The sequence below is a fragment of the Mobula hypostoma genome, chromosome 7 (genome assembly GCF_963921235.1).
Source record: "Mobula hypostoma chromosome 7, sMobHyp1.1, whole genome shotgun sequence".
NCBI lineage: Eukaryota > Metazoa > Chordata > Chondrichthyes > Myliobatiformes > Myliobatidae > Mobula > Mobula hypostoma.
This window is the reverse complement of record NC_086103.1, coordinates 167,984,425-168,007,663: the sequence shown is the minus strand read 5'-3', so window position 1 is coordinate 168,007,663 and position 23,239 is coordinate 167,984,425. Positions and strand designations below refer to the sequence as shown.

Sequence of the window (23,239 nt, the reverse complement as noted above, 5' to 3'; positions counted from 1 at the left end):
TGTTGACTGCTTACTCTTTTCCATAGATGCTGCTTGACCTGCTAAGTTCCTCCAGCATTTTGTGTGCGTTGCTTAGATTTCCGGCATCTGCAGATTTTCTCTTGTTAATGAGTCTATTGCTGTTGGCTGCTCTGGGTGAAGATGTGGTGATAACTGCTGACTGTAAATTGTCCCTGAGTGTAGGTGGGTGACAGGAGAATAAGGGAGGAGTGATGGGTATGTATAGGAGCATAGGTTATAGGGAAATAGGAAGGATGGGTATGTTCTGAATGCTAGTTTAGTCTTGATATGCTGAATGGCTGTGTTGAGATATGCGCGCTCAGAGACTTTGAATACAGTTGTATGGACGAAAGGCCAGTGTATAACAAGCTCCACCACCGAGGCCGCTGTGCTGAGATGTATGTTTTAACTTGTTGCACTCTTATCCACATTCAGCTCTCGTTTTGATTTTATTGGAAATTAAGTTTCAGGTAATGAAATGAATGTCAGTCCGGGCCGTCGATTTATGATAGATCTTCTGGTGAGCAGTCTGATGGCAGATGGTGGCTTGGAGTCGGCTCTCAATGCTGCAATTACAGCTGAAATACAGGTAAAACAGATCAAGTAAATTTACATTGTTAATATTTACTATTGATTTGTACTCCAGGGAGCGCGAAGTGCAGAATCAAATATCGCTGTGATGATTGTACGTTCCAGTATCAATTGTTTGGCGACTATAAAGTATCTCTGTATTCAAGCTGTCATTTCTATTATCATATTAAATACTGTCCTGAACCTGTTGACTTTGGCTCTTTCAAGCTGTAGAAGTGGTGAAAATCAATTAATCATTGGAATATTTGTGCTTTGAACACATTTGTAGACTATTTCTTTGGTTCCATTAATTGTCCAATTTTACCACATACAGTTGCAAGAAAAAGTTTGAGAACCCTCTGCAATGACCTAGTTTCCTGCGTTAATTACTTATAAAATGTGGTCTGATCGTCATCTGTCACTGTACTAGACAAACACAATCTGCCTAAGCTAATAACACACAAACAATTGTACTTATTGTATCTTTATTGAAAGCATTGTTTTATCATTCACAGTCCAGACTGGAAAAAGTATGTTAATAACTGGTAGAACTTCCTTTAGCGGCAATAACTTCTACTGAATGTCTCCAGTAGCAGCTGATCAGACTTGCACAATGGCGAGGAGGAATTTTAGACCATTCCTCCATATAAAACTGTTTCAGTTCATCAATATTTCTGGGTAACCTTGCATGAACAGCCCTCTTCAGGTCATGCCACAGCATCTCAATTGGGTTAAGGTCTTGATTCTGACTTGCCCATTCCAAAACACAAATTTTCTTCTTTTCAAACCATCCTGTTGTTGATTTACTCTCGTGTTTCTGATCATAGAAGTTGGATGATGCAACAAGACTATTAAGCTTCAGCTGATGGACCGCTATCGTGACATTCTCCTATAAAATGCCTTGATACAGTTTTGAATTCATTATTGCCTCAACGATGAAGTACAATTGTATTTTGTGTTATTAGTTTAGGCAGGTTGTGTTAGTGTATTATTGTGACGAAAATGAAAATCAGAACACATTTCATGAGTAATTAAGGCAGAAAACCAGGTAAATGCAAAGGGTTCACAAACTTTCTTGCAACTCTAGCTGTCCTTTTCAGGAGGCTTGTTTCAACTACCTTTTAAACTTAATCTGCTTTCTTTTCTTTGTCTTGCTGTCTTTATACTTAGTACAGACAGTAATTACTGTAGGTAAATAGCAGCTAATTTGGGCACAAAATATTCACATAGCTTAGCCAATTTAGATAAATAACTATTTAATCGATTTTGCATCATAGACTTGCAACATGACAGTTGGAGAGCTTCATGTTGTGCAATAGGATCATGATTAATCAGGTCTTGGTTTATCAACTTGACAAGTTGCTGTTGTGTGAAACAGTGGACTGTTGTGGCTTGTTCTTGCAAAGATGTGACTCCAAGACAATATCCACGCACCATCAATCTACAGGCCAAGGCTCTCAGACTTGGGCTGTATTATTATTAGTTCTTTTGTAACTGTGTACATCTACTATCATAATTATGTATTTTGTACTGTGTGTGGCTGCTAGTACTGTGTTTTGCATGTTGGCCCAAGTGGACCGCTGTCTCCTTTGGCTGTATTCCTGTATATAGCTGACTGGCAATTGAACTTGAACATCTTACTAGGAATATACTATCTCCTAGAGGTGCTTCTTGAGAACTCTTGTCAATTCTTCAGCTTGCATGTTCTGAAATTTCCTCCCTATCTAAACAATTTACCTACCTTTCTTCTCCTTTGCTACATGTTAAAATTTAATTCTTTAGCCAAGTTTTTGGTCACCAACCCAAATATACTGTTGTTATTTAATATCTGATTATGTTGTGAAAGTACACCTTGCTATGCTTTGCATTTAAAACTCAGTGGACATTTTATTAGGTGCACCTGTGCATTAATGCAAATATCTAATCAGCCAATCACATGGCAGCAACTCATTGCATAAAAGCATTCAGATATGGTCCAGAGGTTCAATGGTTGTTCAGGCCAGACATCAAAATGGGAAAAAAATGTGGTCTAAGTGACTTTGACTGTGGAATAATTATTGATGGTGGACGGGATGGTTTGAATATCTCAGAAACTGCAGATTTCCTGGAATGTGTTTATGCATAGCAGTCTCTAAGGTTTACAGAGGATGTTGCGAAAAACAAAAAAAAGACATCCAGTGAGCAGCAGTTCTGTGGGCAAAAACACGTTGGTAATGAGAGGGGTCAGAGGAGAGTGGCCAGACTGGCTTAAACTGACAGGAAGGCGACAGTAACTCCAATAACCACACCTTAATAGTGGTGTGCACAAGAGCATCTCTGAACACACAATATGTTGAATCTTGAAGCTGATCGGCTACACCAGCAGAAGACCATAAACGTACACTCAGTGGCCTCTTTATTAGGTACAGAAAATACCTAATAAAATGGTCATTGAGTATATAATTATAATTATCTTGCTTACATTTGTTATAGCACTTGTATTGAAATATTATTTTGTTTTTCTAGGATGTAGAAGCAAAGAAAGAAGCACAGAAAGAGAAGGAAATAGATGAACAAGAAGCCAATGCTTCAACGCTCCATCGAAGTCGAACACCTCTGGACAAGGACCTCATCAATACAGGCATATATGAATCTTCTGGGAAACAAAGTTTACCCCTTGTTCAGCTCGTACAGCAATTATTAAGGTACTGACTAAACCAAAAATAACTTTTGTTTCAGTTCCCCTGTATCTGAACTTCTTCCTCTCTGAATACCTGAATCAGAAGGACTGGGACAGATTAGGAGAATGAGCAAAGAGGTTGCAGATGGAATATAGTGTAGGGAAGTGATCTAGTTTGGTAGCTGCAATAAAGATGTTGACTATTTTCTAAGTATGGAGAAATCAGAGGTGCAGAGGGACTTGGGAGTCCTTGTTCAGGATTTCCTCAAGGTTGATTTGCAGGTTGGGTGAATGGTAAGGAAGGCTAATGCGACATTAGCATTTGTTTCAAGAGGACTAGAATATCAAAGCAAGGATGTTATGCTGAGGCTTTATAAGGCATTGGTCAGACTGTACTTGGAGTATTGTGGCCCCTTGTCTAAGAGGGGAGGTGCTGGCATTGGAGAGGGTTCAATGGAATAATCCTGAGAAAGAAAAGGTTAACATATGAGGAGCATCTGATGCTTCTGGGCCTGTACTTGCTGGAGCTTAAAACAATGTGTAGGAGATCTCTTTGGAACCTATTGAATATTGAAAGGCCTAGTTACAGTGGCTGTGGAGAGGATGTTTCCTTTAGTGGGGAGACCAGGACTAGAAGTCACAGCCTCAGAATACAAGGACATCCCTTTAGAACAGAGATGAGGAATTTCTTTAGGCACATGGTGGTGAATCTGTGGAGTTCATTGAAGTAGACTGCTGTGGAGTCCTTGTCATTGGGTGTCTTTAACCTGGAGGTTGATGGGCTTTTGTTTCGTAAGGGCATCCAGTGTAAGAGACTAGGATTGAGAGGAATAATAAATCAGCCATGATGGAATGACCTATTTCTGCTCTTATATCTTGTAGACTTTCCTAAAATAATGTTATATGCTGAATTATGGTTCTATGTGCATCAGTATTTCAATATTTGTACCAATGATTGCTCTCAATTAGAAAATTACTTAGTGGTTAAATTACTGTGTTGGTGATTGATAGAGATTAATTCCAATTCCAAAGCAGATGTTGACATTTTAAGTTGAAAATTTCAGAATGGAAAGCTTGTAATGGTGAATTTAAAGCAAAGTAGATCAATCAGTGTAAAAACTCCAAACCAAGTACTATGGCTAGCCCATATCCATCTTCAGAAATGATTTGACCAGCTGTGGAGTTCGTGGATTGAATTGAGGTGGGTCATTGCAAGCCCCAAGTCTGCTGAAATAAATTTAAAAATTCCCAGATACAGGCAGTGGAATTGTGTGTCAGCATCTTTTGGCTCCTTATTCTGCAGAGCATGCTGGGTATGGCTATTTCTACACCCACCCCCCCTTATCCCCAATGCTAGCCAATATTATCCTTTCACTGAGTTTACTGATTTCGGGCAGTGTTGGAAAGAGAGCTGTATTTTGAAACCTAGTTATCATTGAGAATCATTTGCTGAAAATTATTTTGTGTAGGTAATAAATTTGTTCAAGCTTTTGATAAAGTATAATGCCTTTTCAGAAACTGGTTTTCTATACATAAGTACTGATAGTTCCGCAAAGTGAAGATGCCTAGCATGCCAAAGAATCATCATCTTAGAAGAAACGTGTAGCCAGAAATGGTAAATTAAAACAGGTAGATACTATAAAACTTTCAAACAAGGAATTAATTTCTTTGTTTTCTTATAAAGAAATATTGCATCGCAAAGCATTGCAAAACTGAAAGATGTCACTCGTCATATTTCTTCTTATTTGGACCTTGAATACTTCAATCGCGAGAGATCTGCTTCCTTGGATCTGTTGCTGCGATTTCAACGTCTTCTAATCAGCAAACTTTACCAAGGTGTAAATTTCAAATACGAGACCAGTGGATGCAGTAAGTCCTTTTTGATGTTAATGTATTGCATGATCAAGTAATTTTATGCATATTGCAGAAAAAAACTGCAGACTCTAGAATTTTCAGTTTTTAATGCAATCTGCAGAAGATTGATTTAATTTAAAATTTGCATCACGGTGATTCAGAGCCTAAAGTAAATTGTGCAGTGACATAAGTCAACTTTATTTAAATGTGTGGCCGATTGATCATGGGATGTATCATGTTTGCTGTTGCGTGCTGGGGCAGCAGGCTGAGGGTAGCAGACACCAACAGAATCAACAAACTCATTCGTAAGGCCAGTGATGTTGTGGGGATGGAACTGGACTCTCTGACGGTGGTGTCTGAAAAGAGGATGCTGTCCAAGTTGCATGCCATCTTGGACGATGTCTCCCATCCACTACATAATGTACTGGTTGGGCACAGGAGTACATTCAGCCAGAGACTCATTCCACCGAGATGCAACACTGAGCGTCATAGGAAGTCATTCCTGTCTGTGGCCATCAAACTTTACAACTCCTCCCTTGGAGGGTCAGACACCCTGAGCCAATAGGCTGGTCCTGGACTTATTTCCTGGCATAATTTACATATTACTATTTAATTATTTATGGTGCAACTGTAACGAAAACCAATTTCCCTCGGGATCAATAAAGTATGACTATGACTTTGTGCCTGAGGTACAGGAGCCTTGGGTCCCATACCACCAGGTTCAGGAACAGTTATTATCCTTTAACCATTACACTCCTGAACCAGCATGGATATTTTTACTCACTTCAACCTATGGATTCATTTTCAAGGACACTTGTTCTCAATATTATTTATTTGTTTTTATTCTTATTTTGCAATTGCACAGTTTGTCTTTTGCACATTGTTTGTCGGTCTTTGTATGTAGTTTTTCATTGATCCTGTGTTCTGTAAATTTCTGCAAGAAAATGAATCTCATGTATACAGTATGGTATATGGTGTATAGTATACAGGTCCGTGCAAAAGTCTTGGGCATCCTAGATCTTTTTGTATAAATTTTGTTTTAGATGTTTATTTTTTCTTTTGCATTAGTGTGTTAGTAGAAAAGAGTATATTTTAGATTTCTAAACATTCATTTTCCAAAAAATTAAATGTTGGAGAATTTTTTGTCATTTGTTAAAGAAAGTAATATATTAAACAAGAGACCAATTTTCAAATAAAAACTTGATTACTTTGTCGGTATTTAGCAAGTGCATGATTAAACTAAGATAACAAACTGGATGCTAATGATCAATGACATAATAAGTTGAATGAACTAAACTGATTATCTGAAACTGACACGGGTGTAGAAGGACAACCAAACTAAAACGTGAGGGTGTGTCAGATGTGACAGTTTGACCTTCAAATCATTAGTTCTTGCACCATGGCAAGAGTGAGCATAGTATCAAGACACGAGGTGGTCATCTTGCATCAGCAATGTCTCTCCCAAGTAGAAATTCTGCAGCAGACAGGAGTTTCAAGATGTGCTGTCCAAGCTCTTCTGAAGAAGCACAAATGGGCAAGGTAGAGGAGAGAAATGCTGTGGTTGGCCTTTGAACCTGAGTGCAGCAGATGGGAGATACATGAAGCTGACATCCCTTCTAAATCAAAAGAAGTTCAGCAAATACTATCAACTCTGAACTCATAGAAACCACTGGAACCCAAGTACACCCCTCTACGGTCTGGAGAAGTCTTGCCAGAAGTGGTTTTCCTGAAAGAGTTGGTGCTAAAAAGCCATTCTTCCAAAGTAGAAACAAAGTCAAGAGACTGACTTATGCACACAACCACAAGGTGCTGAACAATGACAGCAAGTGCTCTGGACTAACAAGTCAAAATTTGAAGTTTTTGGCTCGAACAGGAGGCAGTTTGTCTGTAGAAGAGCTGGAGAGCGCAACATGGATGAATGTTGCCAGCCAACAGTGAAGCATAGTAGAGGCTCCCTGTGGTTTGAGGCTGCATTTCTGCAAAAGTTGTTGGTGATCTGGTCGGAATTACTGGAATCCTCAATGCTGAGAAGTACAAGCAGATTCTCATTCAACACAATACCATCAGGGTGGCATCTAATTGGTTCTAGCTTTATTCTGCAGCAGGACAATGACACCAAGCACAAGGTCAAGGTCATAAAGAAATAACTTCAGCAAAAAGAAGAACAAGGAGTTCTTCAAAGAGCCTTCAGAGAGCCCTGATCTCAACGCCATCAAGGCTCTCTGGGATTACCTGGAGAGACAGAAGCAAGCGAGGTAGCCAAAGTCTGTGGAAGAACTGTGGCAAGTTCTCCAAGATGCTTGGAACAATCTACCAGCCAATGTTGTAATAAAATTGCTGGACAGTGTACCTAAGAAAATTGATGCAGTTGTAAAAGCAAAGGGTGGTCACACCAAATAATGATTTGATTTAGTTTTTTAGTTTATTGCTCTTTAAAGTAATTTTTTTTTGATATTTGAAAACTTTTCATTTCATTACTTTTGAAACATCTTCGCTTTACAGAAGTTTTAAAATGTGCCTAAGATGTTTGCACAGTATTATATGTACTTTGATTGTAAATTTACTTATAACTTTGGTTGGAATTGAAGGACACAACAGATTGTTTTGTGTAAGATATTTGTTTCATCAATGTTTTTAAAGCTGAGAGAACTTCACTATCATATTCAAATTTTATTTTTCAACGCTGAATATTCATGATTTTACATGTACTAATCAGTATGCACTATATTACTTTCTTTCTTACAGGTCCAGAGCTTTTAGGAGTGGGATCACTGCTTAAAAAATATATTGCACTTCTGTGTACTCACATTGGGGATATTTTGCCAGTGGCAACAAGCATTGCTTCAACCAGTTACAGACATTTTGCAGAAGTGTCTCGCATTCTTGAAGGAGATTTGACAGGTAACCAGCTTGTAACAACAGTTTTAAGTACAGTGGATTCCGGTTAATTGGTCCATCAGTTAATCTTGACAATTGCTTATTTGGGACAATTCTTAAAGAACAGAAATTAATAGAGAAAATCGCTGGAATTCCCTTCATTTAACTGGGACCAGAGACTGTTGATGAACAGTTACTGAGAGCTCAGTGTTCAGTGGGGATCAAAAGCGAGTGAGCTGTCCCAGGATGGACATGACAAGCTCCTTCACCAGAGGTGCTACCCCACCCTGGACACTCCATACATGAATGGTGTACACCAGATGATTATCTCTGTCGCTAACTATTAGGAACTAATATACAAGGTTTTATAGTACTGCAATACATTGGTAGTGTTCTAATTTGTGCTGTATTTCATTTCAGTACGTAGTTTGTTCCTCAGTTAAATGGTCTTTATATATCTTTTTAACTATTTCCATGAAATTCCAGCTAATAGGGGCAACTGCTAAATTGGGCTAAAATGTTCCGGACCCAATGTGTCCCAATTAACTGGAATTCACTGTATATTAAATATTCCAGGCATGAGTATTTAGGAATTTGAGTATATTTGTTTCCTGTGATCTTAAAATGTATAATTACTGTACCAACATATGTAGAACAAGGCTTCCCATATCATTTTTTATTGAAGAGTTCAATTTGATACATTGACACATTCATTTTCTCTATGGGTGTTGCCTGACCTACATTATTTTCTCCCAATTTTGCGTATTTGTTTCAGCATCTGCATCACATTTCTTTTATTCAGCCCTATTAATATAAAGTTGCCCCAAGTATTTCAGTGTCAGTTCGGTCATCCAAAACCTAGACTAATAATCCTGTGAATGAGATTTTGAATCCTGTCATCTTTTTAAAAGAAGAAACCTGTAAGTGATAGGCTGTAATTAGTAAAAGTAACTGTGAAGCTATTGAGAAATCATTTTTAAAACTTAATGAGTTCACTTTTGTGACCTTAATTACTTGCAATGGCCTAAATGTACATTGAGTTTTCTCTTACCTGAGCTTCAGAGTGAAACAGTGCAATACAGCTTAAAGATTAGATTTTTAAAAAAGGTTAGCTTTATTTGTCACATGTACATTGAAACATACAGTGAGATGTGTTACTTGTGTCAAATCAGAAAGGATTGGGCCAGGCAGCCCACAATTGTTGCCACGCTTCTGGCACCATCATAGCATGTCCACTGCTTACTAACTTTAACCGTACATCTTTGAAATGTGGGAGAAAACCAAAGCACCTAGAGCAGGGTTCCCCAGTTATGTCAAGCATGCCAAGCCAAGGACCAAAACATCCAGGGTTTTTTTTTCATGCACAGGCCTGGGATTCTCAAAGCCTGTGTTGTGGGTCACACAAGAAAAAAAAATGCACTCTTGAAGCAAAATAAGTCCAAAACCAACCATTTAATTATGACTCTAGCTATCACAACTGTCAGCTGTCACATTGAGAATTCATCTGGGACTTAAAATACATACATACATACATACACTGTAAACATGGTAGTTTTCACCACTTCTCTTCCACACAAAGAGTTTTAGTAGTACTGCCTTTTCCACTGTTTCTGTTCTCTCATTTAATCTATTTGTTCTTTTGAATTAAGCTATGTAGCATTTGAAGTATGAAGTGTAGCTATAAATGAAAATGCCAGTATTATTGTTGCTGTAATATTATTATACCACAATAAGATTGACAAATGGACAAAAATAAATTGATTCACTCACCAATCAGTGAGTGAAGTGACAGCGACGGGATGAGGCAATTCTTCTGATGTTGGGCCTGTATTCTGTTGTGGCAATCCTGAGGCATTGGCCAAGATGTGCATTGGAGAGCTTGTTTCTGTCCTGGTTCTTGACAGAGTTCATTGAAGAAAACGATAGCTCACATATGTACGTGGAGGGGAATAGTGTGAGTAGGAGCATGCAGTAGCTCTCGTGTTTTTGAATTGAGCTTGGGGAACCACGTTAATCCAAAAGTCACTCACCCCAACATTCTTGTGTTGTGCTTTGAGCAAGTCAGATGTTCCCATTTCCAAGAACTCCATCTGAAGAGTTGCCTCTTCTATGGAAGGCACCAGCCTTTTGGCCTCTGCAGTCCACTGGCTGTTAGCCGAAATGGAGAACAGCTGTCTCAGGAAGAGGAGGATGCCACCTGGGAGTTTAGGGGAGCTTTCAAATCGTTTTCTGCCAGGCTCGTCACAAAATCCTTCATCACTGGATCTGCCTGCATTTCGTTCTTCTCGCAATGCGCCCGCAGATGTGGAAAGTGGAACTTTCTCCTGTGAATGTCTCTCTCCAAAAGGTTCTGCTTTGACCGGAAAGCTTCAATCGCCTCGTACATGTCTGCAACAATGTGGTTGTTGCCTTGTAATTGCAGATTAAGTTGATTTAGATGAGACATGATGTCACACAAAAGAAGAACATGTGCCATAACCTTGGTGTCACTTAAAAACCTCTTAAATCCATGGGCTTTTTGGCTGTGCAGGCTGGATAAAGATGACACAAGCTCATCGCGCAGGTCGCACACCCTGTCCAACAAACAGCCTTTGCTCAGCCAGCGAACGTCATTATGCAGCAAAAGGTGTTTGTGTTCCACTGACATTTCCTCCAGCAATGCTCTGAAAAGGCGATGTTGCAGTCTAGAACTCCCACGACCGAAATTTACCAGTCTCATCACAGTATTCATTGCCTCTTTCATTTCCCCACACAGTTTAACGCACAACAGTGATTTGTGAATAATACAATGAAATGCCAAGAGTGCTGGGTTAACAGCGGCAAACCTACTTACCAAGCCCTTGTGTTGTCCCTCCATCGACAGAGCCCCATTGGTGACAACAGACACAATCTTGCTCACATCCAAGCCGTTCTTCTCAAAGAACTGTGTCAATTCATTAAAAATTATTTCCTCAGTTGTGTGCCCAGGCAGAGGAAGCAAACAAAGTAGCTCTTCCCATCAAAAAATCTTGCGAACATGTATAGCTCTTCCATATTGGTTCAGTATGGCTTCTGCTTTCTCCAAATCGGTGAGTAGATTGGAAAAACACAACTCTGCTAAAACTTCTACTCTTCTTGTTGCCGGCAATGGCACCGTCTTTAATAGCTCCACAACCGTTTTCTTGGTTTTCTCATCATGACTTAAAACTTTGCCAACCATATCAATTGCACACGTTTTAATCAACTAGGCATCAGCGAATGGCCTCTTAGCTTTGGCAAGATTCCATGACTCATGCAGTGATGCAGCTGTTGCGCTCTCTTGTGCAGATGTTGACTTACAGATAGTAGAAATGGAGTGCTTGTATGATGTTATCATATTTGCAATTTTTTGTTTGTGTTGATCTGATTTTGCAGGGTAGTTGGCATTAAAACTGGCAGCATGCATCGTGTTGAAGTGCCGCTGTCTAGTCGAGGACCGTAGAGGGCGTGCAGTAGGTTGCGCGCTCTACAAGGGCGTAGGTCAAGTGTACAGTGTGGGATGAAGTTAAAATAAATTAGAGCAGCGCGCGCTTTATTTACATGTTATGACAGGTGTGTTCACGCAAGTGGTAATGGGTCGGCCCGGTCCAGACATTTGGTTCTCACAGTCCGGACCTGGCCTGCGGTCCGCCTATTGGGGTTGTCTGATCTAGAGGAAAGTCGCGTGGTTATGGGGAGAACATATAAGCTCCTTACAGGCAGTGATGAGAATTGAGGCCCAATTGGTGAAAGCTGGCACTGTAAAGTGATGCACTAATCTCTACACCATTGTATTATTCAGTTTCCCCTAGAAGACCTGTATCCCTATTGTTTGGTCGATGAATGTTGGCACATGCTGCCTGAATTTCCACTGCTTTAATTTTGGATGAATATCCAATATTCTTTCTTCATAATACTCCCATGTTTTGAAGCAAGCCTATACTTCCAATCTGTTTCAGAATGTGAATATTCCTTTTGATTATGGAGTAAGCCTAATAGGCCTGTTGCATTTGCCCATTCCATTTAGCTCTGACACAGTGGAAGGACATCGTTCTGCTGGACCATTAGGCTAAATTTGTGTTTAGAAGTCATAGAAATATAGAAAGAAGAATGGAAATTCAAAATTTACAGTGCTGTAATAACTTATTCTGAAATAGTAAATTCAAAATTCATAAGCAGTTTTCTTCAGTAATTTATTAGTTTGGTTATCCTTAAATGTGATGGTCAAAAATTTTACAGGAACCTACAAGCTGAATTCTAATCAAACTTGTGTTCAGATCTTGCATATTGTAAATGTACCTTAAGCAATTTGTTACATGTAATCTGATCAACCATTGTGGTTCCTGTTTTTTTTCCTCTTATTTTTGGGTTGATCTATGGGTTTGCCAAGATGGCGACCTAGCCAGTATTGCAGTGGCCACTCTGGCTCACCTAATGGTGTAATTGTTCGACCTTTATGTCTGTCTTATGATTGCAAGACACTGCTGGATATCAAGAACACCAAGTACTGCAAATCTATCTCACTAGAGAGTTGTTGGACAGAGGAGAGTTAGGCAGCTTGGGTTTATTACTTATATTGTATATCTGCTACAGCCACCCAAGGAAGAAGGCATTGGCAGTGGTGTGGAGGGAAATGGAAGCGCCAAAAGTGCACTGGTATTCATGTGAGACTGAAAGCAAAACTGCAGGCCGGCTCGCTTTCAATTGTTTGATTGCTAGAAAATGAACTAGATTACTTGTGTCTGTGGCTGAATCAGTGTAAGTTGAGGGATAGGTGTGCGCTGTTCCTGACAAAAATGTTGCTCCAGGATACCACCCCTGAAGTGGCCATCTAGCTAGAGATTCACGTTTCAGGCCGACAGGATTTCTGCGATCTCTGGTATGACCTGCGTTAGAGGTGCCTATGTATCTACGTTAATAAGAACCGCTATGTGAATGCTTCAGTAGTGACTACCCACTGCTGGCTTCTGGTAGAGATCACTGCGATTGTGATTGTGGCTGTATGCATGCCTCCCTGTGCTAATGTTGGAGAAGCACTGAATGATTTTGACAGTTGCACTGCTGTATTGCGCCATCAGTGACTTGCAAGCCACACACCCCAATGGTTTCTTTATTGTTGCTGGTAACTTCACCCATGCTAGCTTAAAAATAGTCTTGCCTAAATTCTATCAGCATGTTAGAAGGATGTCACTGAGGATGTCACTTTGAGGATGTCACTGTTATTAAACACATTTATGTGAGGGCAAGAAGGCACAACAGGGTCTCCACTTCCTGTTGAGGTGAGTGAGGTTCTTCCACGTCCCCCCTCACCTCCATTTTACTATTAAGATTGTCCTGACCAGTGCATCACTATCTTGTGCAGGAATTGCAAGGCATCTGACTGCAAATACCTACAAAGGATTGTGAAGACTGCTGAGAAGATCATTGGGATCTCTCTTCTACTAATCCTAGATATTTATAGTGCTGCATACGCAGGGTCCTTAGCATTGTCAATGATCCCTCCCATCTGTCCAACAATCCCTTTGATCATCAGGCAGGGAGCACTGTAGTATTAGGTCAAGCACTATTAGGATGGGAAACAGCTTCTTCCCCCCGGCCATGAAATTACTGAACTCCCTGCCATCACCCAGGCCTCATGTATGAAGTACTAGTAACATTATACTGTTTACTTTTTAATTTGTGGTGTAAATATTATTTATTAATTTATTTGTGGTAATATTACTTTATGTTATGTGTGAATTATATGTACTATACAGTGCAGCCTGGTCTTGGAGCACTGTTACCTCTAAGCTGGGTGGGTGTGTGGCGTGCAGTAACTGAAATGCTCCCGTACTCATAGCCTTTGTTGTATAGCTGGAATTTTCTTTTATATAATATTTTACCAAACTGCTATGCAGTTTTCTGGAGGTGTGTTTAAAAAAAATCCTCAGGAATGGTTGGCCACCCAGCCTGATCCCAAACTAAAAATAAATTAGAGGGAACATTGATTTGGAAGTACATTGCTTATTTTGGTGGTAAACATGTGTACGGTTGAATGACAGTAAGCTTGAACTTGAACATGAACTTATCTTTCAAACATCAGCTCAATTATCCAACAAGGTTTTTCTTTGGGTTATATCCCAAATTGTTCATCTTTTCAAAGGCTTGGTATCGTGTTTCCAAGTACTTGTTGGTACATGGATGATACCATTAAGAAAGTCTTTGACTTCAGGTACCTCGGGTCAAGAATGATGAGTTCAGAAAAGGACATTAAGATACGGAAGGCGCTAGTGTGGAGAGCTATGAACGACATGAAGGAAATCTGGAAGTCGAACCTGACTAGAGGGCTTAAAAAGAGGATCTTCATAGCAGTCATAGAGTCCATTCTCACGTACGGATGTGAGACGTGGACACTCACCAAGACTATGCGAAAGTCTCTAGATGGTTGCTATACACGAATGCTCCGGATGACTCTTGACATGAATTGGCAACAGCACATGACGAACGTTGAGCTCTATGACGACCTATCGATGCTCACCACTAAAATCGAGGCGAGAAGACTGCAACTAGCAGGGCACTGTCTACGCCACCCCGAGCTACCTGCCAGCCTAGTCATCATATGAGAGCCCAAGCATGGGAGGATGAACCCTGGGCGCCCTCCCAAGACTATGGTCAACACGCTCCTAGAAGACAGCGGCGCAGCTAATGTAGATGAACTGAACACACTGATGAGGGAGAGGGAGAAGTGGAGAGTCCGTCATCATGCCCGACGCTGGCCCCCTAGGCCTGAGTTGACGTAGTAGCAGTGTTGGAACCAAATAAAAAATCTATTTGTAAAATCTGAAACTTTTCGAATAAACTCTTTATGGCTTCCAGCCAGCTGGGGGTATCAACATTAATCGACGTTTCGATGACAAACTCTGCCATCGTCATTGAAACGTCAGTTAAAAGTGATTATAGGTACCTGGCTGGAAGCCCGAGAAGAGTTTATTCATCATATATGCCAGGAAAGCACTAAATCCTTTTCCTGAAACTTTCATAAAATCGTTTTGCTTTTGGTAGCAGGAATAAAAGGTGAAAAACTGTCTGTGCCTAACTCCTTGGTGGACAGACTTGATGGACCCAGTGGTCTCATTCTGTTGCTATGACTTATGGTCAAAATCTAAAGTTCCGCAGTGAATGAATGAAGGGGCACTAAGTACAAGGGGCACTTACTCAGGCTGTTCTGTTTTAATTTGATGTAGGAGTTCTGCTTCCTGAGTTGGTAGTTTGTGTCATACTGCTACTTACTAAGAATGCTGGACTGATGCAGGAGGCTGGGGCCATTCCTCTTTTGGCTGCTTTGTTGGAACATTTGGACAGATTTAACCAATTGGCACCTGGCAAAGAGAAGGATGATAATGATGATTTAGCGTGGCCTGGAATAATGGGTATGTATTGTAACCAAATTGATAAAATAATGTACAAACTTCATTTTAAAAAACTTGAACAGAAGCAAAGTTCGTCATTTTTTTAAAAAATTGATTTTGCAGGTTCGTTGTTCACAAATCAAAACTCACGAAATAATGAAGAGGTTACTCTAATTAGGAAAGCTGACCTCGAGAATCATAATAAAGATGGTGGCTTTTGGACCATAATTGATGCAAAAGTTTATGATATCAAAGATTTCCAGGCACAGTCGTTGAGTGGGAGCAGCATACTTGGTGAGATTAATTTTTAATATTTCAGAAGGAATTTCATCAACTTAATTTGGATGTGACCATGACATACTATATTATTGAGTTCAGCACTCACCATTGCCCAGTTCTGTGCTAATGTGTCTGAACAGGTTTCATGAAATTTTAACCTGGATCATCCTCACAACACAATCCTTCTAGATGGCTTTGCTGATTTAAAAAAAATACAACCATTTTTTAAAAACAGATAATAATTTTTAATTCTCTGTTAATTATAGATGGCTTTGAACAGAAAAGAGTTCTCATCCATCCCGTGGACTTAATAATAAAAAACATAGAAAAGCTATAACACAGTACAGGCCCTTCGGCCTGCAATGCTGTGGAGAACATGGACTTTAGAGATTACTTAGGGTTACCGATTGCCCTCTTGTTTTTCTAAGCTCCGTGTGCCAATAAAGATTAGCTTTATTTGTTACATGTGCATCAAGTAATTGAAACATACAGTGAAATGTGCCGTTTGCATCAATGACTGGTGTCAGCTTGTGAGTGTCGCTGGGCTTCAGGCACCAACATGGCATGTCCACAGCTTGCTTACCCTAACCCGTGTGTCTTTGGGAGGAAACCAGAGCACATAGAGGAAACCTATGCACATGGGAGAACATACAAGCTTCTTGCAGACAGTGGTGGGAATTGAACTTCAAGCACTGACACGGTAAACCCTTACACTAACCACTAGGCTACCGTGCTCTTCCCATGGTGGCAGGAATGCCTGCTATAATAGTGCCAGTTCCCCAGATAAATATTCATTCATGGGCCAATTTCATCTGGTCATTTAAGAAAAGTCATATGTCCTTGCACAAATAGATTTTTCAAAACGTTGTGCTCATAAAGCATTTTGCCTTATACAGTATGTATAACTAATTTTTTTTCAATTCTGCATTTCAATCAGTTGCATTCTTTTATCTTCAGTCTTCGGTTCTTTCATCCAGATGAAGTTGTCTGCAGAAAGGGTGCTTATTTGATTTTATTCCCGGTTTGCATGCTCAGGTCAAGTTGCTCTGTCCCAACAACGTAACTCTTAGACACATTTCTATTTTATGTTCTTATAACAATTTTTTATGACTGCTATTGTGAATAGAGTTATGATATTTTTGTGTCTTAGTCTCATATTCATTTGGAATTGACTGAGGTTCAAGTGAACTACTATTTCAAATTCACAGGCCACAATACTTTTGAACTGTGGTCTGCAAGAAAGTGTATAATTACATTGTTTTAGTGTTAAAGTAATTATTGAGAAAGCTAAAAACCGTGGTTCTGTACAGTGTAATTTACTGGCCTCTGGTGTGGACGAGTGATTGGAAAAATGTCTAACAGGAAAATGGCTCAACTGCATGGGCTGACTAGAAAATAAGTTGGTTCCATAGGAAATTGACCGAGATTTTTTTCAAAATGAAAGATGCTGAGGACTAATAAAGTTGATGAGCTAGCTAGATTTGGAAAGTGATGGCTGAGCCAAAATTGACAGCCTTTAAGAAGTGAAGTGACTCCGAAATCCCATTATTTTGATGCACAAAAGACATGGTATGTTCAAAAAAAATTTCCCTAATCAATTATCCCAAGTTAGCAACAGAATCGTTTCTAATTAATTTTGCTTTTGTTTTTAAATTACTTGTAAACTTTTTGTAATAGCCCTTGTCCTTTATATATCAATAAATGTCTCAGATGACAATTTCAGCTACTCAAAATTGGCAATTTTTTTGCCATTATTCTGCCATTGACAGTTACTTTTTTTCTTTTCATTCTTACCTGTGACAGGTGGAGTTTAATTTACATGTCGACCAGATTATTTTGCCTGCTTTTGGGCGTGTAAGTATGGGAATGCTGAACCCACGTAATGGAATACATATGAAACATAAGAACACCAACATTAAAAAGAGCAGAAGTAAGGCCAATGCTTGCTCTGCCATTTAGTAAAATCCATTACTGGTCTTGCACCACTTTCCTGCTCTCTCCCCAAAGCCATGACTCCCTTGTAGTTCAAATGTATGCTTTGAATATGTTGAATGGCTCCACCTTCACACTTCTCTGTCAGTATTCCTTGTTTGCTCTGGATCATCATTAGGGCGTCCTTAGGGCAATGTTGCTACTTTTGTCTTGCTGTACTCCATTATGTTGATGTAACCAGGCATAAATTGCATTTATGACGGATGTGTACCAGGTCTGTTGTAATTAAAGGTTATCTTGCAAGTCTGACACATGGGAAGGGGAAGAACTGCTCAGCATAAACTAGTTGACACATTAATTCCTAAATGGGAAGATGCTTAGAAAGGGTAGAGCTAAAAACTCAGTTGTAGAAAAGCATCCAGCTGAAGGCTAAATGAATTTTTTCTAAAAATCTTTCTGTTACTGTGAAAGTAGCTGATGTTAACAGTGGTGACAGAAATATATTTTTCCTTTCAGCTCAGTTTGCTGGAGAAGATCCAGTGGTTGCACTGGAAGCTGCTCTCCAGTTCGAAGATACTCGTGAATCAATGCAAGCATTTTGTGTTGGCCAATATGTGGAGGTAACAGATATATTTAGTAAAAATGGACTAAGATCTAATTCTAATGTTGACTCAGTATTGAATGAATGCCTTATTTTTAAACAACTTAATTTTTAAACAAGTGAGCAATTTAGTCACACAATACTGGCTGTAAAGTAAAGCAAATCTATTATTTCATCTCAGCTCATTTTGGGGAATTTAAAAATTTGAACATTTTCATTTCTTGTATTTCCATTATAGCCAGATCAGGAAGTAGTCACCACACCGGATCTTGGCAGCTTATCTTCACCTCTAATAGACACAGAAAGGAACCTTGGTCTTCTGCTCGGATTACATGCTTCATATTTGGGAATGAGTACTCCTTTGTCATCTCTGGAAGTTGAATGTGCCAGTTAGTATGCTAACAGTACATAACGAAATAAAGGGCTACAGAAAAAACTACTTTTTTGCATCAAACTTTTTATAAAAGATTTAAGGCTTTTAATGACTCAGATTTATCAGTAATAAAAATAGTGAGGCAGTCATGGGGGTAGAACTGGTAACTGTGTTATTTAAATACAGAACCTCAGATGTTTCTCTCATTGCTGCCTGGCTCCTTGGCTGTTACTGTCCTTGACAATAGCTCAATTTATAATAGAATCGCACAACATTGAAATAGTTGCAAATGGCTTTAGTATATTTGGGGGCATGTGAGATTTTAAAGGCATATTAGGTGATAATTGTTGCTGAACAATGTCTTTGGCAATGAAAAATGTTCTTACAAGCATGGTATCTCATGCCTCCAGAAGAAAATTACTTTTGGAGAGCTATAATTTTTTTAAAAAGCTCAATTTATTTAATGATACAGTGTGGAGTTGGCCCTTTTAAGCCAGGCCGACCCAGTGACCCCAGAACCCTGATTAAACTTAACCTAATCATGGGATAATTCACAATGACCAATTAACCTACCTGCTACATCTTTGGACTGTGGGAAGAAACTGGATCACCTGGAGAAAACCCACACATTCCACAGGGAGGACTCTTTACAGAATGACGCCAGAATTGAAAATCGAACTACAGAATGCCCTGAGCTGTAATTACATTACTCAATCACCTTACCCTCTGGATGTTATTTTACTCCACATCTTTACTTCTTGAAAACAATCTGAATGTATCTTGTACTTCCCATTTGTGTATTCTTCCTGGTTCATTTAAGTGAGGATATTTCAATCATATTACTTGCCTAGTGTTCTACGAGAGGAGGTCAATTGGTTCATTTGATCCCATTCCAGACCACAGCCATGCAACCCTGCCTATGTCATTACTTCTCCTCATTTCTCTGTGGCTGTGTAACTTATCTTTCATGTCTGTCAATTTTCTTTTGATTTTGGGAGTATCCAGCAGAAACCACACAACTATGGGGGGAAAAAAAAGGTGACATATGATCAGAAGATTTCGTATTCTTTTGGGTAGAGTTAAGAAACTGCAAGGATAAAAAAAATCTTAATGGGAGTTATATACAAGCATCCAAGCAGCAGCCTGGATGTGGGGAACAAATTATAATGGGAGATATGAAAGGCATGTCAAAAGGGCAAAGTTGTGAAAATCATGCGGGATTTCAATATGCATGTAGATTGGGAAAGTCTGGTTGGTGGTGGATCCCAAGAGAGGGAATTTGTAGAATGCCTATGAGTAGCTTTCTAGAGCAGCTTGTGGTTGAACCCGCTCGGGGACTGGCAATTCTGGATTGGGTGTCGTGTAATGACCCAGATGTGAAGAGGAAGCTTAAGATAAAGGAGCCCTCAGGAGACAGTGATCATAATATGATAGAATTCATCCTGCAGTTTGAGAAGGTGAAGGTAAAATCAAATGTGTTAGTATTATAGTGGAGTAAATTGAATTACAGGCACATGAGAAAGGAGTTGACCAAAACTGATTGGAAGGAGACATCAGTGAGGATGATGACAGAACAGCAATGGCTAGAGCTTCTGGGGGAAATTCAGAAGGCATTAGAAAGATACATCCCAAAGAAGATGAGGTATTTGAAAGGGTGGGCTAGGCTACCGTGGCTGACAAGGGAAGTCAAAGGCAGCATAAAAGCACAATTTAGTTGGAAGGTTTTAAAAACCAACAGAAGGCAACTAAGAAAGCCATAAAGAGAGAAAATATTAAATATGAAGGAAAGCTGGCTAATAATATAAGAGGATACAAAAAATGGTGGAGGCACTAGTAATGATCTTTCAAGAATCACTAGATTCTGGAATGGTTCCTGAGGACTGTAAAATTGCAAATGCCACTCTGCTCTTTAAGAAGGAAGGGACATAGAAGAAAGGAAATTATAGGCCAGTTAGCCTGACTTCAGAGGTTGGAAAGATGTTGAAGTCTATTATTAAGGATGAGATTTTGGACAACTTGGAGGCACATGATAAAATAGGCCAAAGTCAGCATGGTTTCCTTAAGGGGAAAAATCTTGCCTGACATATCTGTTGGAGTTCTTTGAGGAATTAACAGACAGGATGGACAAAGGAGTCAGTGGATGTTGTTTATTTGGATTTTCAGAAGACCTTTGATAAGGTGCCATGCATGAGGATGTTTAACAAGCTGAGAGCCTCTGATATTACAGGAAATGTACTAGCAGGGATAGAAGATTGGCTGACTGGCAGGAGTCAAAGATTGGGAATAAAGGGGGCCTTTTCTTGTTGGTTGCTGGTGATGAGTGGTGTGCCACAGGGTTAGATGTTGGGACTGCTTCTTTTCACGTTGTATGCCATTGATTTAGATGAAGGAATTGATGGCTTTGTGGCCGAGTTTGCAGATGATACAAGGATAGCTGAAGGGTTAGGTAGTGTTGAGGAAGCAGAGTGTCTGTAGAAAGACTTAGACATATTGGGGGAATGAGCAAAAAAGTGGCAGAGGACATATAGTGTAGAGAAGTGCATGGTTGTGAACTTTGGCAGAAGGAATAAAGGTGTGGACTATTTTGTAAATAGGGAGAAAGTTCAAAAATCAGAGGTTCAGAGGGACATGAGAGTTTTCATGCAGGATTCCCTAAAGGTTAACTTGTAGGTTGAGTCATTGGTAAGGAAGGCAAATGAAATGTTAGCATTCATTTTGAGAGGACTACAATACAAAAATAAGGATATAATGCTAAGGCTTTATAAGGCATTAGTCAGACCACACTTGGGAGTATTTTGAGTAGTCTTGGGCCCCTTATTTAAGGAGTCTAGGATCAGAGGGCAGTCTTAGAACTAAGGGTCATCCGTATAGAACAGAGATTAGGGAAAAAATAGTTTAGCCGCAGGATGGTGAATCTGTGGTGTTCATTGATACAGACAGCTGTGCACGCTAAGTTGGTGGGTAAATTCAGAGCGGAGGTTGACAGGTTCTTGATTAGTAAGGGTGTCAAAGGTTATGAGGAGAATGGGGTTGAGAAGGAAAATAAATCAGCTATGATTGAATGGTGGAGTGGACTCAGTGGTCCAAATGGCCCAATTCTACTTCTAGGTCTGATGTAGAGTGCAAGCTCTATATAAATACAAGATTAGTACCGAACCTGGATCCCACACTAATGCTAACAGTATTAACTACTATCCTACCATGCTGCCAGTAAAGAGCTTATCCTGATCAGTCTCCACAGATAGCTTAGAATTATTTTTCCATTAAAATATTCCTTGATGAGTTTGTACATCTTTGCTGGCCTTATACAAAAGTGGAATAGTGAAAGCCAAGTGTCTGCAGCTGAAGGCTTTATCTAGGGTCTCTCGCCATTATTTCCTTCAAAATTAATTTTCACATCAAATGGCTTACAATTTGGAATTCTTGAGATTCAGTTTTGTTCAAGTACCTTTTTAAAATTTAATTTAAGGAATCAGGATTTCACAACCTTTATTTCTAAGTATACATTTTTTCATGGTATATGACCACTTGGTCAAATATGTACTTTAATATGAAGGATGGATTAATTGTAGATCCTATGATCTGAGATTTTTTTTTTAGAGGTTGTTTTGAAGAGGAGGGTCTTAATTAGATCATAAAACCATAAGATGTAGGAACAGAATTAGACCATTCACCCATTGAATCCACTCTGCCATTCCATCATGTTTGATTTATCTATCTGTCTCAACCCGATTGTACTGCCTTCTCCCTGTAATCTTTGATGCCCGAACTAATTAAAAACCTATTAACCTCTGCTTTAAATATACCCAGTGATTTGGACTCCACAACTGTCTGTGGCATTAAATTCCATTGATTCATTACCCTCTACCTAAGGAAATTCCTCCATATCTCTGTTCCAAAGGGACCACCCTCTATTCTGAGGCTATGCCCTCTGCTGCTAGACTCCCCACTATAGGAAACATCCTCTCCATATCTACTCTTTCTTGGCCTTTTCATATTTGATAGGTTTCAATGAAATCCTTCCTCATTCTTCTAAGCTCCAGCAAATACAGGCCCAAAGTCGTCAAATACACCTCATACATTAACTCTTACATTCCCAGAATAATTCATGCACCTCCTCTAGACCCTCTCCAATGCCAGCACATCTTTTCTTAGATAAGGTGCCTAAAAACTGCTCACCATACTCCAGGTGCAATTTGACAAATATCTTATAAAGCCTAAGCATTTTCTCCTTGTTTTGATATTCTACTCCTTTCGAAGTGAATGCCAACATTGCTTTCCTTACCACTGACTCAATCTACAAGTAAACTTTTTGGGAATCCTGCACGAGAACTCCTAAGTTGCTTTGCACACCTGACTTTTGAATTTTCCCTCTGTTTAGAAATAGTCCATGCCTTTATTTCATCTACCAATGTGCATATACTTCTCCATCATTTTATATTCATCTGCAACTTCTTTGCCCATTCTCCTAAGCTAGCTGTTAAAGTCCTTCTGCCGTCTCCCTGCTTCCTCAGCCTACCTGTCCCTCCACCTAGTATCTTCGTATCTTCCACAAACTTGCCCATAAAGAGTTTCGGGGTTGGTTCATAGTGTGTCCAAGATAACAATAATTAATTTGTCGTAATCAAAACTGATCAAGCAAAACTCCGGGTCATGTTACTATACATAATTTTAGTTAACACATAGAAAATACTGGTGTAACACAACAG

General features: G+C 39.5%; 1 protein-coding gene across 7 annotated transcripts in view; it reads left to right on the top strand.

Annotated features, from left to right (window-relative positions):
• Window positions 1-23,239, top strand: part of herc2 (HECT and RLD domain containing E3 ubiquitin protein ligase 2) — a 240,637-nt gene that overhangs the window by 79,252 nt on the left and 138,146 nt on the right. For all 7 annotated transcript variants that reach the window (XM_063054516.1, XM_063054512.1, XM_063054515.1 and 4 more), the window contains exons 18-25: window positions 465-589; window positions 3,076-3,254; window positions 4,914-5,098; window positions 7,829-7,984; window positions 15,181-15,366; window positions 15,469-15,639; window positions 18,073-18,176; window positions 18,396-18,546. In XM_063054516.1, coding sequence (XP_062910586.1) covers window positions 465-589; window positions 3,076-3,254; window positions 4,914-5,098; window positions 7,829-7,984; window positions 15,181-15,366; window positions 15,469-15,639; window positions 18,073-18,176; window positions 18,396-18,546 — 1,257 coding nt within the window. The remainder of the gene's footprint in view (window positions 1-464; window positions 590-3,075; window positions 3,255-4,913; window positions 5,099-7,828; window positions 7,985-15,180; window positions 15,367-15,468; window positions 15,640-18,072; window positions 18,177-18,395; window positions 18,547-23,239) is intronic.